Raw genomic sequence first — 17665 nt, forward strand, 5'->3', positions numbered from 1 at the left:
ATATATCTTGAATTATATTCATTTGTTTAAAAAGCCTTCTAAGTTATTTTAAATAAATATTAAACCATGTAAAAGTCATACATTTTAAATGAGGAATTTTAAAATTCTAAATGTTAATGTAAAAATAATAATTTAAAGGTCTCTACAGTCTGCTTAGGCTTTCAGTGGAAAATGCAGCCCTGAACTTCTGGCCTGACCAAGCATACAGAAAATAAATCCTTGATGTTGAGTTTTACAAAAAAAATTAAAAGTATTCCAGGATGCCTTGCACATACTTGCAATCATTTTGCCAAGGTAAACATGATCAGTTTTCAATAGGCAGTGATAGTAGGTTGTTTGAAAGTGATGGGAAGTTAGATTTGAATTTAACAGCAATCTGGTCAGATGGCAATCTATTGCCTGCTGCGAGTGTCTGAAAGAAGCCTCCAGGATGGATGGATGAGTTGACAGCATTCACAGGTCAGGAAGCTTGTGTGGCAGGTCACTATGTTCTTAAGCCCTACTATATTTAGCCAGGTCTTTGGATGCACTTCAGTTCAGAGCACTTCTGTAGGCAGCATTGAGCATGTCAAAATCATAGCCTTTGTGCTTTTTTTCCAACCAGGATGTGGGATCAGGGTAACTGTTTGCTTTTTTGTGTCCTCAAGGATACAGTCATGGTTAAGTTTGCTCTTGCATGACAGATGCAGCAACTTTATTTAGAACCGTAGTTCGGATAGTTGCAAAACCAGTTACTCTTCTGCTTAGCCTTTCCCCATTACTAGATGCTTTTTCCTGCTGCTCACTCAAAATAGCATTCAGAATTCATTTACCTGGAGAAATGTTGTCCAAGACTACTGTATTAAGTCTCTCAAGGGTAATTATGCTTACATAGTACTATGCTTTTAAGCATGCCTTTTTCAACAGCTAAGCATTTCTACCAGATAGACTAAAGGGTCTGGGTGACTGCCAAAGTGATTCGACTCACCTGTTGCTGGAGAACTTAGCGGCACCATCCAGAATGTTCCTCTCTCAGGGGAGTGTCCAAACATAAGCCCTCTCGTTTATTTCAGACCACTGCGTCAGCCATGACTTGCTCAGTAAATGAAGTTTACGATGATTTTTAGCTGGGTATGGTATGCTGTTTTTTTTTTTGTTTGTAAGTTGAAAAATACTGCAGTTTGTCCATCAGCTAGCCCCTATCTGTGATTACAGTTTCGTTTTTACAGTTTAGTTTTGTTGTCAGCAGAGTTGGGGTACTTGGACTCGGACTCAGACTGCAATTGTGAATGAACTTGGACGGACTCGGACTTGGATATTTTGGACGCAGACATTTTTCAGAGTACAGACGAATCCATGTCATGTGTAATATAAAATTTTCAAATAAGTAACAAAATAAAATTAATATAAAAAGACATTAATAAATGTCTCCCACTTAAACTCAATTGATTAAAAACTAGGACTCGACAAGGTGGACTCGGACCCAACACTGGTTGTCAGTGAAACTTGAGGACAACGTATTTTGTCACCGAGTTAGCTCAGCTCTGTAAGAGGCTTTAACACCTTTGTTAATCAAACAGAACTGCGCTTCTCTGATAAACAGGGAGAAAATCCTCTGATGGCCAGTTAGGTGTGAAAAAAGCATCAAAAGTCAGCTGTAATGTCTCTACAGGCATTGTCTGGGTCTTATCAAATGGGCTGTTGGCCACGTGATCAGTTCACCTAGTTTTCCTCTGCATGCGTGTCCACATCTACCCATGTGTCTTATTGCAATAGGGGAATTAAAAATTTGCAGTAAACACCTGATCGTATTGGCAATAATAATTCCTTTTTTCATGGCCGAACAATGCTGGTGGGTCTTTTAGCCAGTTTATAATGACTCTCATTGATGCTTAGATCATTCGTAGCTCTTTATCTACAATCAGTGAAGGCCATATCACTGATAATCTGGTTTCGACTCGTCTGTCAATGGGTGGAGGGACAGAGTTCATTGCATTTCAAGGTTGTGCTAAAGATTTAACTAGACCAGATATTACTTATAAACAGTAGCCTGCATTAATCATACAAAAAAAAAGCAGAAAGAATTTAGCGAATGTTACATTCTTTCCTTAATGTTGGTTCCCTTATCATCTTCCTCAGTTGATGAAGTGGTGCAGTGTGCCATTTTTTTTATTTTATTTTTTTATCAGTGAATGTTCTGCATTATCTCAGAATTTGAGGGCTATGTCATAGTACAGAGGTCCAAACTGTCAACGTCACCGGAGACTAGTATAGTCACTCACATAGTTCAAATGTGGCATATCTTTCGATATGGACTGCACTGAAAGTGAACCATCGTTAATGGTAATTCATTTCTATTTTTTCTAATGTTGTAGGAAAATAGAGTGCAAAATCAATTATTTAAATTTTCTACTATTTTATTATCTAAGTTAATAATGTATTTGTCACTAACCTTTCTAAGGCTGGGTCACAGTCATGGTTGAATACATTGCAGGGAGTAACAATAACATAATTGGATCGAATGAAACTTTGTGTCACTTTTGTCCAGTACAAGAAATGTGCTTATTTTGATAACCTTCATCTTTATTTGGTAAACTGTAGTAAATTATTAAGAGATGCACCGATGTTAAAATTATGACCTATAATTATTTTCGTGTTTCAATGAGTTCAGTGGGTTGATATTAAAATTCTGTTTTGTCTGTATTAAAAAGAAAACGCTAAAATCTAAATTCTGTTTAAATGCTACTAGCCAAATTAAGCATTAAATCATAATGTACAGTATTAAAAAAGTTATTTCTTTAAAAAAAAATTCTTAAAGGTTATTTTTAATGCCATTTTTAAATATTTTGTGCTTTAGTGCTTTAAAATATTACCTTTGCAATCATCTAGCACTTACTTAAAATTTTATTTTAAGTAAATAGTGGGAGAAAAATATGGAAAATGAGAATGCAAAAATAAATATCTAATAATGGCTGATACTGATTAAATGACAAAAATCTTTAATATCGATAAATGATATGACACTAATATATTGTGCATCCCTAGAAAAGATGTAAATCTATAAATAATATTGACACAAGGATCTAATCCAGAGGTTCTCAAAATGAAGAAATGCTTCAATTACATGTTTTTTTTCTCCTATTTTCCAAATCAAAGGTCATCAATCTAAATTATCAATGCAGTGACATGAACTCTAACTATATGAAGAGTTTATTTGCATAAACCGATAAATGACACTTTAAAAAAAAATGACTTGATTGCCGTGCATTATTCTCCACATATAGCACGATCTGAACCCTAAACACGTTTTGTCAAAAAAGCCGGTTTTGTCCACTTTCAAGGCATCGCGAGTTCACGTTTTACTGCAGAAGCCGACAAGCTCCCTTGTTGTTTTTGAACAGAAGCCAATAAGTCCATTTTAGCAAATCAGCGCGCTGTATTCAGGTCAGGTGACAAGGCTACTTTCACTTTGAAAAGACGTGCTAGCTGAGAGGAGTTTCGTCAAAGCTGACTAAAAGTGACCGAGGATGGATAATTTCAACGAACTTGATGAACCTGTGATATCTTCTTCAGGGCGAAAAAGGAAAATAAAAGCTGAAACGTTTTCACGGAACCTTGCAAAAGCAGCGCGTTACAATGGTGAGGGAAAAGCTCTGTGTATTGCGTGTAATCACATCCAATACAGTCTATGATCACAACAACAACAACCTTTGTCAGGCATCTACATTGTCATCTGATGAGATTACAAAGATTAAACGAATGTTTTTTTTACTCTGAAACCTGAAATGTGGAGTTATCTGCTTTTGCTATGAAACAAACTTTTAATATGTAAAAAAAAAAAACACTTTCAATGAACTTTAATTTTGTAAATTACCTGTATTTAAGTTATTATTATTATTACTGTTATCGGTTTTTGCAAATTAACTCTTCATATGTTTTTGTCTGCACAGCGCTAAATCTCACTCCTCTCTTTGCAGCAAGATCGTTTGGAGGTGTCAGGCCCTGCCGTGTCTCCCAATGCTCTGTCAACAAGCTCAGACGGTGGTCATTTCGGTGTGGATTCAGTGGATGGAACTCCAGACCCTCAGCGCACCAAGCAGGCCATCGCTCAGCTACAGCAGAAGATCCTCAAACTCACAGAGCAGATCAAAATCGAACAAACGGCAAGAGATGACAATGTAGCTGAATACCTGAAGCTGGCCAACAATGCAGACAAACAACAGAGTGCTCGCATCAAGCAAGTGTTTGAGAAGAAGAACCAGAAGTCGGCGCAGACCATCCAGCAGCTGCAGAGGAAGCTAGAGCATTACCACCGCAAGCTCAGAGAGGTGGAACACAACGGAATACCACGCCAACCCAAAGATGTCCTGCGAGACATGCACCAGGGTTTGAAGGATGTGGGTGCCAAGGTAAGGTACTTTCTTTACACTTTGGTACGTTGAAGATTGTGTGTGGTTGGAGTAGATGTGTGGTGATCTAAAATATTTTCATTCAAACTGGACTTTTTATATTAATCGTATATGACAAATGCAGTGTAGTAGACCAATAATGCACTTTGTCAACAAGGCACGTTTGGATCTTTACAGTGATTGATTAAAATGTTGGATTTTAATTGATGGAACCACAAGAATCATGATGTTTAGTCACCAGCTCATACTGCCTACTGAAGACTGGAATACACTACATATACACTACATCCAAATTTCAGCCCTGATTTTCAATGCTAGTTGCTGAAAGCAAGAGTCAGTCTGCAGATTTTGACAGATTTCACATAAAATTGGGTAGTGTACACTCTTAAAAATAAAGGTGCTTCACGATGCCATAGAAGAACCTCTTTGTCTAAATGGTTCCATAAAGAACCTTTAACATCTGAAGAACCTTTCTGTTTCACAAAAGGTTCTTTGGGGCGAAAGAAGGTTCTTCAGATTATAAAAAGGTGAGAAAGAGATGGTTCTTTAAAGAACCTTTGACTGAATGGTTCTTTGTGGAACCAAAAATGGTTCTTCTATGGCATCGCTTGAAGAACCGTTTGAAGCACCTTTATTTTTAAGAGTGTATGATGGAACCTGACTCTTAAGTTTTTTAGCTTCAGACTCTGATTCCAGAGGAAGTCAAACATGTTTGATATTTTGAGCTGATTTTAGAACACATTGTTTTTATTTCTAATGCGTATCCTAGCAACAAGGCACATTTTCTTTGAGAGTTTGTGGTGTTTGGAACAATTTGAAAGTCTGGTAGTGTGTGATCCTCAGTGGTTTAGTGTATCATGCCCAAAGTCACCAAGTGTATGATGCCTAGTGTTTTAAACTAGTAACAACACATACTTACAGTAGCTGATTCAGACGCGCCAGATTGTAATAGCAAAATCGGAATTTACCCTTTTTTTTTTTTTTTTTGAAATAGCCTTTGCACAGCCAGCCTTGTATTCTTCTAGGTTAAATCTAGGTCATCCATAAAATGCGTAGCACAGGTTTCACAGTCAAAACAGCATGCTTGTTGAGAAGGCGCTGGAGAGGATGATGATGTTCTAGATATCTGGCCTTTTAATTTTGCTGTTTTATCTCATTTTGTATGTTCATGTGTTAGGTGTGAACGTCTAGAGGAGCAGTTGAATGATTTAACAGAACTGCATCAAAATGAGATTCACAACTTGAAGCAGGAGCTGGCCAGCATGGAGGAGAAAATTGCTTACCAGTCTAATGAACGAGCCAGAGACATACAGGTGCTCATGTCCAACATTACTGTTATTTTGTTATCTTTTAGATACTATTATAGTATATATTATATCATTGGAATTAGCTTTTATTTGTTTATTTTTCATTTTAATTTGAGCATTTTTAAAGAAGGACACGATTTCTTTTCAGTGTGACATAATACCTTAAACCTGATAAGGGCCAAAAAAAGCTAGTTTTCATTTTATTTACTGATTTTCACTGACGAGTTAAAAAAGGTGTTTGATCTTAAAAAATGTGATGGACCCTTTTCACAAGACTGCGATGACGAGTTTAATGGTCATCAGCATCGTAAATCCTCTAAAGTTTTTGATTTTGATTTTTTTTTTTTTATGTTTGTACATGTATAACACCATACTTTGTATTATATCACCTTTGCATCAAATTACAAAAACCGCTAATGTGAGGGCGTTTCTAATGCAGTGTCTATGAGAGGGACGTAAATTTGACGTTGTTCTCTCTTCTGACTGCCGTTATCAGCCTCTCTTAATTTTTTTTTCTTTTTTTAAAAGTCATGAAAAGACCATCTTTTGCTATTTGAGCAAATGGGAATGCAAAAAATATATTTGTGGTACTCTCCCATTCACTGCTCTTGAAGTTAACCCAACTATGATAACTTCCGCTGCTGAGAAACCTGAAATGTGAAAAAGGTCCATTATTCAAAGATATTTTAACATTTTTTTTAACCAATCTTATTTTTGGTATATGAACTTTTAAGTGAAACAGGAGAATGTTAATGCTGAGTTTTCTGATGGGAAAGAACATTAGCTGTAATCATAAAGCTATTTTGTATCGATCTGATGGAAAACATTTAGTCTTCTAATTCGGTTTTCATAATGAAATCCATATGCGACTCACTCAGAGTCCTCTTTGAGGGCTTATTCTTAATGATATGATGCAGCTAAAATGTACATGTTCTACTCTGTTACCCTTTATTAGTCATTTTTAGTCATTTAGCAGACGCGTTTATCCAGACAACAGAAGCAATCAATTGTAGTATTAAAACAACTAAAAACGGATCCAAAACTAAAGGCTAAAACTTTATAAATACTACCTATACACATATAAAAAATAAAGAGATTAAATAAAAATGACAAATGCATACAACAAAATGTCAAAAATTAACATTTAAATGAAAAACAAAAAACAAAGCTAAAAACATATATATATATATATATATACACATACATACATACATACATACACCTTTATAAATTAAAGATATATATGATTTCATTTCCATTTAGTTTGTTGAGTATTCAAATAACTCAAATTAAATAAAACTAAAAACTTACAAGATATATACATAATAAATTCAGACATAATTTAACTACATATATAACACAACATATCCAGATGCTATTTCATTTGCACTATTTTATATTTCTCATATTGTTTATTCTGTTATATTCATTGACTTTATAAAGTCAGAATTGTGAAATAAAAAGTATTTATTTATTTTTAATTCAGTGGCGAACTTCCACATACGCACACACACACACACACATATATATATATATATATATGGAAGCTGGAATGTGCGACTATATTCCGTGTTGCCGTCTTCGTCGGTCTCAAAACTCAAAGAGGTGCTTATAATAGCAGTATATTGTCTTTTTCCGCTTGACTTGCAGTTTGCAAAGACACAATCTTGTTTCTGCAAAGACGTTTATTGTTTTCTATAAAAATGTCTGACGTTTTTACATTTTACATAGCGTGAGAACGTGAAAAAGCTACGCTGAATCCGATCTGACCGGTCAGACTGAAACGGATTTCCAGGAATGCGATTTGAATAGGATTCCAAACCACATATAAATGTAGCTTGAAACGGATTTGCACAAATTGGATTTCATGTAGTTCGCTGCCATTCAGACTATCTAAATATGATCGGATTTGCACAAAAATCGGATTTGGGCTGACAGTCTGAACGAGGCTTTTGTGTCTGCAACCCAATGTGGCGTCACACTGGCATAAGCACCTGTGACGAAAGCTGTCTATTAGCTTAGTCCCTCCCCCGAGTTAGATGAACAAGAATGTCTCAACTACGTGGTCAACAACCTAAATGTACTGTTCTTAGCTGTTACAATGAACATTTTTTAAAAATGTTTTGTCATTTAGCAGACGCTTTTATCCAAAGCGACTTACAAATGAGGACAACAGAAGCAATCAATTGTAGTATTAAAACAACTAAAAACAGATCCAAAACTAAAAGCTAAAACTTTATAAATACTACTTATACACATTTTAAAGAAATTAAATAATGACAAATGTATAATATAAAAACAAAGTTTCATAACATTTAAATGAAAAACATAAAATAAAGCTAAAAACAATTCAAAATATTAAAGAACAAAAGGTATGAGTATAATAATGATTCTAGCATAACACTAAATATACATAAGAGTATTAATTTACTCCCGGCATCTGAGCCACTGAAGACGCAGTCGCTCCGTTTTATTTTTGAAGGGAATGTGCCCAAAAATGCAGGCAAATACGTGTGTGTGTGCTAATATGGCAAGCCGTTTTGACTTTTATTCATTCTCAGGATATGAATTCTTGATATCAACAATTACATTTTTACTAGTTAAAATGTTAATTCTTGATATCAGGAATTAGATTTCTACTAGTAACAAATGCTATTTTTGATATCAGCAACTACATTTCCACTAGTAACAATGTTAATTCTTGATATCAACAATTACTTTTCAACTAGTAAAAACTATAATTCTTGATATCTGTAATTGTATTTTCACTAGTTAAATGTCACCATAGGCTGCCATTCAAAATCAATTGTTGATATCAAGAACTGATTTCTTACTAGTTGAAATTCCAATTTCACATATCAGAAATACAATTCTTACTAGTTGTAAGTTGTCTAGCTAGTTGTCTTAAAAATGTAATTGTTGATATCAAGAATTCATATCCTGAGAATGAATAAAAGTCAATACGGCTTGCCATAGTGCTAACCATTTTACACCAAACTGCTTCCTAAACGAGGGTCAGTACAATGCAGGATTTGCATCAAAGCTGTTAATCAAGGATGGATCAATACCAACTCTGCGTGATCACACCACTTCATATCTGAGAAGCACGAGTCGTAAACTCAGCCCTCTTCTGGAAAGGGGACGGGGAACAGCAGCTCGTTTGCATTAAAAAAAACACACACACGAAAACTTCGTTTATTTAGTTCTACCCAAAAGGGGCATTTACGGCAAAACGGAACAGAATATCGATGAGTCATCCAGCACTACACGGGTTCTTGTCCAATCAGATGCTCTCTAGAATGAGAATGTCCCTCCCACTAAATGGTCTCTCTTCTCTGCTCTAATCATGGTTCGTCGGTGTGTATTTGGCTGTTCTAACGCACGCACTTTATTTTGTTTCCCAACCACAAACTGGTTACGAAAAAAGTGGCTGGAATTTATACATTTTGAAGAAGGGGCTATTTGCGCCAGCTCGCGGCTTTGTGACAGGCACTTCTCTGACGAATCCTTCACCAATTTGGGGATGGTTACTGCTGGGATAACGTGCTACCTTACATTAGCAAACACGGCCGTTCCCACTCTGTACACTGTAGGCGCTTCCCCTCCCGCACGAGTAAGTATAGCGTTCTTCAGAAGCTTCTTAGACGTTGCATTTCTTTCATCAAACTGTAATCACTAAGTCTTCGCCTTGGAAACAACCTTTCATGTATGCTATGCTGGGTGACGTAGCGGCGTCATGACGTAGGAATCATTTGAACCGGATCTTTCGAGCCGATTCCTTAAAATGAACAGTTAAAAAAGAACCAGTTCGCGCCACAGAAAAGAGTCGGATTGCCAAACACTGAACGAGCATAGCAAGCGACGGACAGATATGGTGAAAAGGTGCGTTTTGGGTTGTTATCCGCACAAAACCTTGTTTCCTTTCCCCAAGCTGCCGTGGTTGCGAGCCCGCTGGCTTGAATTTTTACATTTTGAGGAAGGAGGAATATCGGAGAGCTCGCGGTTGTGTGCGAAGCATTTCGCCCCAGAATGCTTCACAAATTTACAACAGTACGACATGGGCTTCACTGACTTTCTTAGCTTGATAGATATGGCTGTTCCGACAATATACACCGTTGGTCCAGCACCGAGTGTGAAGGTACGTAGCGCCTGCCTGGTTAACGTTGCAGTTTATTCTATCGAAGAACCGCCCACTCTGACCGGAAGTGTCAACCAACCATGTTAGTTTTTTTACATTTAAAGGGACAGTTCACTGCAAAATGAAAATGGTCATTTACTCACCTAACGTTCCAAACCTGTATGACTTTTTGTTCTGTGGAAGACAATAGAATATAGTTTGAAGAATGTTTGTATCAAACAACAACAAAACCAGTTACCACTGACTTTCATTTTATGGACTAAAAACCCCTGAAACATTTCTCACAATATCATTATCATAGAAGAAACAAAGTGGATAAGTCTAGATAGTAGTCTCTGTGAACAGGTTTAACAGGTAACGTTTAAAAATGTGTAAACTTTAAAGCTGCAGTCCGTAACGTTTTTTTGGTTAAAAATGATACAAAATCAATATTTGAGTAAGTACATAACCAGCCAGTGTTCAAAACTATCGCCTTACTTTAGCCCGATTCACAGCGGTTAGCTTATTATAATGTTTTCTAATTTGAGTGGTACGGGTAGGTTTTCGCGGGAAATTCGAGCATGCTGGCTAGGGCTACAACAAACGATTAATTTGATAATCGATTATTCTGTCGATTATTTCGCTGATTAATCGGTAGACATTTATTGATTATTCAGCTTTTGCAATTAGCTAAAATATTGAGTTATACATACTCTGACAAATAAATTAAGGTAATCACTTCAGCTTTTGAAAGTCGTATTATGTAATTACAATTATACTTGGCACACAAAATGAGATGGCAGAGAAACTCTCTTATTCACCATTTAATTAGCTATATGAAAAAGTAGCTGAATGACACATCATTCTGCCTAAAATCTCTTTTTGTAAGTCATATGGATAAGAAACAAAATAAAGGTTAAGTGATAAGACGTTTTATTTTTTGATAAACTATATTATTCACAACATAATCTCTCTTAAAATACCTTATAGGGTTATGATAATCAAAACAGTCCTGAGCTAGATCAAGCTTTGATCTCTGCAAACCAAACTATAACTTTAATTAAATAATATTTTTGCACTACAGCGCCACACTGGTCAAACCGCGTTATTGCAGGCTCTTACATTAGGTCATATGAGATCAAACGACTACTCGACAACAAAATATTTGTCGACAATGTCGACTAATCGTTTCATCCCTAATGCTGGCGCGTCTTTACGTCACGTCTGTAAACATAAAGAAGTTGTCACGGCTACTAGGCTTTCTCATGTGGGACTGAGGATCCTGCAGGTGGCGGATCATTTATAGCCTTTTCTCTCACGTCTGTAAACATAAAGAAGTTGTCACGGCTACTAGGCTATCTCATGGGACTGAGGATCCTGCAGGTGGCGGATCATTTATAGCCTTTTCTCACAGCAGCTGGAATAATTAAGTGTATCATTTCGATGGTGGATTGTAATCCAGAAAGGACTATGTGTTTATCAAACACATGTGAATGAAATGAAATTATATTCCAGTTTTAAATGTGCTTCTGATTACAGATAGCCTGGGATTACACAAGATTTGTATTTTAAATACAACCAGTTCGATGGGAGCACAATTTGCTTTTTGAGTTAAAAAAAATTCTTAATATGAAATTCGAATGGTATGACAATTAGAGGTTAGACTGTACAGAAGTTGAAATCTACACGCTAATAAACACTATAGGCAATGCTGATGTTGTTAATATTAATTTGAGAATAAAGCATAACAATAATAATTTGCATGGTTTGATGTGATATGAGCTAACCGATCTTTAGATAAAATCACCATTGGTAGCGCAATTTATTCTAATGCTTATTTTCCTCAGTTGGTCAGAACAAACGTGGCAGACTTGTTACTTGTTCAGATGACAATATCCGGTGAAAATGCTTATTTGGGTCCTACATTCCAAGACAGGCTAGAATCTGTGATATCCACAACGGTGCGGTGACTGACTGCCACACATACTCCTCAAAACATTAGATTCATCCACGCTGGAGCCGCGCCGGATCACAACCCACGCAAGGAAGAAAATTCCGCAAACAGCTGCAATTGCAGGTTTTCAAACGGAGATTGCGACAAAGAGGCAAAACTTACGGACTGCAGCTTTAAAGTCAAAATGTCTCTGGTTTTGTTGTTTTCTAACAACAGAAGAGCTATAGAAAGAATATTTACATTGCTTTATTTCTGTATTTCTGCATCTTTCCAACAGCCAATCACACGTGAGATAGGCTGCCAGTGTAATGCTCTGATTCTGAAGAGCGTTGCGGTCCAAGCAGTACGCACCCAAAAAAAGCCAAAACGGAGAAGTAAAGGTAACATTTTTAGCTAAAAGTTCACTTGTGATTTAACAGTTTTGTGTTTTGCTTCACTGGTTTTATTTTTATTTTTATGTGGTTTAATAACAGCCATTCAAGTGAGACCTCTTTTGAGTCATTGTGCTAGTGTGTCCTGTTCCGATGAGGATTTTCCAGTCAAATCTGAATCTTCATTTACATTAACACCAATTAAAAGGCCACGCATGGAGGATTCCCCTGAGAGGTCTACACACAGCTCAGAAGAAGCAACAGATGACTCCAACTTGCCTAATATAATTAAAGATGACGACATAAAGTAAGTCTGTCCATGTTTAATTTCGGATGTTGTTCTGTAAACTCACAGCCAGCTATATGCTGGTATTGAACACCCACTTTTCAGGATTCAGTCAAATCCAGAATATACCTAAAGTTCACATCAAGAACAATAACAGTAACTATATTGGGCTACGTTCACACCGCGGGCAAATGTGGCCCAAATCAGATTTATTTGCACACTTGACTCAGATCTGTTTTTCTCATGACTGTGAACAGCACAAACCAAATGGAATCTGATCTTTTCAATTCCGATTTGTGCCACTTCCATGTGGTACTAAATCCCATACAGGTCAGATGTTTTGCAATGTGACCGCAGCCTAAACCGTCATATCGGAATTCATGTGACTTTTATGTCACTCAGTCTAAATGAACATTCGTCACGATTTTGCGCTCATGGGAGTCACTTCAAAGATTTTACATACCCAAAGTTATCAAGACAGTTGTGAAAGGTAGTCCGTGGAAGTAGTGTTGTCAGAACACTGAAGTATTACAGTGACAATTCTATATACAAGCAAAACATGAGGCATTGTATCATAAAAATTCAAAACTCTCTTTTGTCTCGTCCTTGTCTTTATTTTTCAGATCGGAGCAAAAATCAGAATTGAGCACTAAGGCTCGCAGTGTGACTGAGCCTTGGTGTCCACAGCAAATGTTCTTGGTTGCCACTTTAAATGTTCAAGCTCTTTAAACAGATTCTGACATTCTGTTTTACATTATTTTACATTAATGTGGTTTTACGGTTAAGAAATATTCTGAGTAACTGCAACAATATCATTATTTTTATAGTTATGGCATGGACTTCCCTAATCTTTATAGAATTGGAATGATTATTCAAACTTTATAGTTATCGTCTTTAATGTGAATAGTGTGTATCGGTCATATTACAGAAGTTAAACAAAGTATGCTATTTAAAATGCTCTGAATTACAATTCACAAGCTAATTTTATTTTCTAAAATGCTGATATATATAACTCTCTTGTGGTTAAGATTCAGCCCTCTCACAGTGACGGATTGGGTTCAAATTCTGGTCAAGGAAGCATTCTTTTGCTGTTAAAATATGTAAAAAAAAAAAAAAGCTGTGGAAGAGAAGTTACAGATCATAAAATAACATACAAATAGCCATTTTTACACTGTTTATTGAAAAAGCATACATAAGTTCATAATTTGTCAGTAATTCTTAATCATCTAATATTTAGTACTTAACACCCCTCTCCACATCCAACCAAGATTGCTCTGTAATAATAGTCAGAATCAAACCCGAAGAGGGAAAGGCAGTTATATTTCCACCTAGACGAAATCCTTATCAGTAATCTTGTTCATTCAGCAGGCCTGACCAGAAGGCCTGGTGTCAATTCATCCCTGTAAAACACAAACACATACCGTGTGCAAACAGTTTAAAATATGTCTTGGTCCATTAAATATCAGTTCGACAATGCAAATGATAAAACAACTGGTCCTGTAGTCCCAATTACATTCACTCCAACTCTAAACCTACAGGCATCTTCCTCTTCACATTATATCCAGCTTCAGAATAAAGATGACAAAAACTAGGTTTAAGATTTTTGCAGAGAATGCATAGTGCAAATGCATCATTCTCCAAGGATCTGTGCTTTAGTGTTGGAATAAAATCGAATGCTCCATAGAGCAGAAAAGTGTGAATGTAAAACACAAACACATACCGTGTGCAAACAGTACTCCCACAAACTTGGTCCATTAAATATCAGTTTGACAATGCAAATGATAAAACAACTGGTCCTGTAGTCCCAATTACATTCACTCCAACTCTAAACCTACAGGCATCTTCCTCTTCACATTATATCCAGCTTCAGAATAAAGATGACAAAAACTAGGTTTAAGATTTTTGCAGAGAAGATTGCTCTGTAATAATAGTCAGAATCAAACCCGAAGAGGGAAAGGCAGTTATATTTCCACCTAGACGAAATCCTTATCAGTAATCTTGTTCATTCAGCAGGCCTGACCAGAAGGCCTGGTGTCAATTCATCCCTGTAAAACACAAACACATACCGTGTGCAAACAGTACTCCCACAAACTTGGTCCATTAAATATCAGTTCGACAATGCAAATGATAAAACAACTGGTCCTGTAGTCCCAATTACATTCACTCCAACTCTAAACCTACAGGCATCTTCCTCTTCACATTATATCCAGCTTCAGAATAAAGATGACAAAAACTAGGTTTAAGATTTTTGCAGAGAATGCATAGTGCAAATGCATCATTCTCCAAGGATCTGTGCTTTAGTGTTGGAATAAAATCGAATGCTCCATAGAGCAGAAAAGTGTGAAGGTGGATGAGAAAGCATTTGGAAGAAAGGCCTGCTGGTTTAGTGTTTAGAGTTTGACAGTGTCTGAGTATATAGAGGCAATGGGGAATGCTTCAAAACATACAAAACCTGAAGGTAATACCGCATAAAAAGATACCACAATGTAACACCAAACTGTGCAAGAAGTTACAGAAGCATTCGCACCACAGCATCTACCCTGCAATGAGTAGCAAAACGGAAACAAAGTTTAAAGACAGTACACCCAAAAATGAAAAGCATCATGTACTCTCCATCATGTTGTTCAAAAACTGTGACACTTGTTCTTCAGTGAGAACATTTTTGGGTGAACTGTCCTTTTAAGAGGCCATAAAAACAACAACAAATAAATACAGGGAAAATTAGTGTTAGAACACAGCGACACTGAATTGAGGCAGATACACTTTGAAAAGCCAAAGAGTAAGACAAGCCATTCCAATCAAGGGTCTGAAACACCCATCCCTGGATTTACGTACCTTCTCAGAACGTCTGCTGCCAAATGGTTCAGCGACACTGAATTGAGGCAGATACACTTTGAAAAGCCAAAGAGTAAGACAAGCCATTCCAATCAAGGGTCTGAAACAGCCATCCCTGGATTTACGTACCTTCTCAGAACGTCTGCTGCCAAATGGTTAAAAAAAAAACACATTGCAAGCAGACTGTACTAACTGTATTGTAATGCCATCTCATAACACTGCTGACCAGTGTTATTCTGTAACATTTATCAGCACAATTTCCTCACAGCTGACACACACAAAAAAAAAACTTTCTGCAGCAGCTACACTCACAAACACACTTTGGAACCGACTTCGAGTGACCTTGAACGTTCGTCCAAGACAGTGTGATCAATCACATGCATATGGTTAAAGGTACTTATTTCAGTGGAACAACATCAGTATGTTATTTGAATTGCTTTGTTCAGTTTTAAAGGCTGGACAGATGCGAGGAGGAGATGTAGTGTGTTGTATATCCACTGGAGGATCACGTTCTTTAAGCATGACAAAGCAGCCGCAGTACAGAATTATGAATGTGCACAAAAAACCTTGACAGGCTGAAAATATGATGTTCTACCCTTTGACATAGGGTAGAAAAAATCTTTCTAGTGATGTCCAGGGGCCTCTCTCGTGTATGTCTACCGGAGTATGGGTCCTTTACCCCACAAATCATAGGTTGAGTTAGTCTTCATGCCCCTCACTTTCTGATCCATGTTCAAGTAAATGAGGTGGGGTCATGAGAATGAGAGAGACCTCAAGTCTAAATTGATTTGAATTCAAACTGGAATACCAAGCCGGTGCTTCTTTTTCTTAACAGGCTTGAGCCCTGTGAGTCTTCGTACATCGTCGTCACCATCTGAATCCTCCATTTCGTCATCTGCAGAAAACAGAATCTGACCAGCACAGGAGGAAGAGGGCAAAGAGAAAGACGGTGTTCAACTTATCTTTTTAAAAAACAAACAGATGATACTGAAAACATATCATCCTAAAAAGAGTAATACACCTCGCAAACCTAAATAAGTAGGTAATATTCTCTATTACATTCTGATTGAGCTGCTTATCCCCTTTACAAGTGAGAAAGATGGACTATAATCACTTGACTAAAACATCTGACATGTCAACGAATTAGTATGACACAGATAAAGCATGGATGGAAATGCCACACTCGAGATGACTGTTCTCTCACTGTCAAGTTCCCTCCTCAAATGACTTGCCTTGTCTCAAATCTAGCACAGGACATACATGTATTCAAGAGATGTTATTGGCTCAAACATTATATAAATACAGAAATATTAGTAGCATGTTAGTAAACCACATACACTGTGTTCTATTCATCCTAAAAAATTGTCTTCCACTGAAAATCAAGTTTGACCAGAGTTCATTACTGGATGTTTTGTTAATCAAAACAGTCTGTGCAGCCTTTTCTTTAAGGCCTACCTGCTTTGTTAGATTGTAAACTCACTGACTGATCATGGTTATACTCACTTCAGGTCAAGTGTTGGGAAAGATTAAGGAGCGGCCATGCAAATAATGGTCATGCATTTGTACTACGGAAAAAGGGGGATGTAAAAGGGGATGTCCCATCTAGGACTTGGGTAGAGGGATGATTTTGAATTTAACACTGTAGATCAAAGGAAAGCCCAAACTATAAATTCTGCCATTTAAAGCTGTTTGAGGAGCAAGAGGGTCTTGCCAAAGCAAGTCTGTTTAGATTCAGATCACAAATGTTTAGACTTTGTTGATTTTGATAAGTGTTTTATACATTCCATAAACTAATAAATGTTATTTATGTAATCATTTATGATTTTCTTTAATGGAAATATGTTTTATTCTGTGGTTTAAACATGCAAATAATTTCATTTCCAATAAAAATGTTAACATTACAAGTGTTTTTTTTCCCCCTCTAGAGTGTGACTTGGTTTAAAGTGGTTGACAATCATTTAAACCAGCTATGTTGCTGGTGCTCATGTCTAAAATTATTATGTAATTATTAATTATTACTCCCACTGAATGGGAGTCTATGGCAGCCCTATGAACGGAATGAGAAAGTGAGGAAATTTGGCACAATTGTAAAGATGGTAATGAATAGTGATTTGACCAATTTTGGAGTCTGTAGAATCAACTCTATGGCACCACAACCGGTTCAAAAATTCACTTTTCTAAAGCTTTTACATTTTGAACCATTTGTTCTAGAAAAATTAAGCTTAGTTCATCTTAATAATCTCCCCATTCTGATCACATTCAATAGCTTACATTAAGAATCCACCCATAACAGTAGTGGCCATTTTAAATAGTAAAGTATTACTTTTTTCGTTACGACAAAATTTTCCCAATTCTTACAAAAATTGGCTCCGAGGATCTTTGAACTGAGCCACACAGAAATGACTGA

General features: G+C 36.6%; 2 protein-coding genes and 1 long non-coding RNA gene across 7 annotated transcripts in view; 2 read left to right on the top strand and 1 right to left on the bottom strand.

The window, feature by feature from the left end:
- The window catches only part of LOC107600292 (transmembrane and coiled-coil domains protein 1-like), a 19047-nt gene extending 14611 nt beyond the window's left edge, over positions 1-4436 (top strand). For all 3 annotated transcript variants that reach the window (XM_016292151.1, XM_016292152.1, XM_016292153.1), the window contains exon 5: positions 3957-4436. In XM_016292151.1, the coding sequence (XP_016147637.1) occupies positions 3957-4421 (465 nt within the window). In that variant the 3' untranslated portion in view covers positions 4422-4436. The remainder of the gene's footprint in view (positions 1-3956) is intronic.
- LOC107600297 (uncharacterized) lies at positions 1908-15234 on the bottom strand. The gene is made up of 3 exons (XR_001610750.1): positions 15121-15234; positions 3676-3687; positions 1908-1918 (listed from the first exon to the last, which is right to left on the bottom strand). It is a non-coding gene; the product is annotated as an uncharacterized lncRNA (long non-coding RNA).
- On the top strand, positions 8679-17107 carry LOC107600294 (THAP domain-containing protein 10-like). Of its 3 annotated transcripts, none has more exons than XM_016292154.1 (4): positions 8679-9833; positions 12044-12146; positions 12240-12444; positions 13047-13262. In XM_016292154.1, the coding sequence occupies exons 1-4, from the start codon at positions 9567-9569 to the stop codon at positions 13150-13152; spliced, it is 681 nt and encodes a 226-aa protein (XP_016147640.1). In that variant the 5' UTR covers positions 8679-9566; the 3' UTR covers positions 13153-13262. The 3 variants fall into 3 exon arrangements, with proteins under 3 accessions (XP_016147640.1, XP_016147643.1, XP_016147641.1); XM_016292157.1 differs by lacking the exon at positions 13047-13262 and adding an exon at positions 16094-17107 and having other exon boundaries at positions 8681-9833; XM_016292155.1 differs by having other exon boundaries at positions 8681-9308.
- The last annotated feature ends 558 nt before the right edge of the window (positions 17108-17665 follow it).

The sequence above is a fragment of the Sinocyclocheilus grahami genome, unplaced genomic scaffold (genome assembly GCF_001515645.1).
Source record: "Sinocyclocheilus grahami isolate Dianchi unplaced genomic scaffold, SAMN03320097.WGS_v1.1 scaffold281.1, whole genome shotgun sequence".
In the NCBI taxonomy this organism is placed as follows: Eukaryota; Metazoa; Chordata; class Actinopteri; order Cypriniformes; family Cyprinidae; genus Sinocyclocheilus; species Sinocyclocheilus grahami.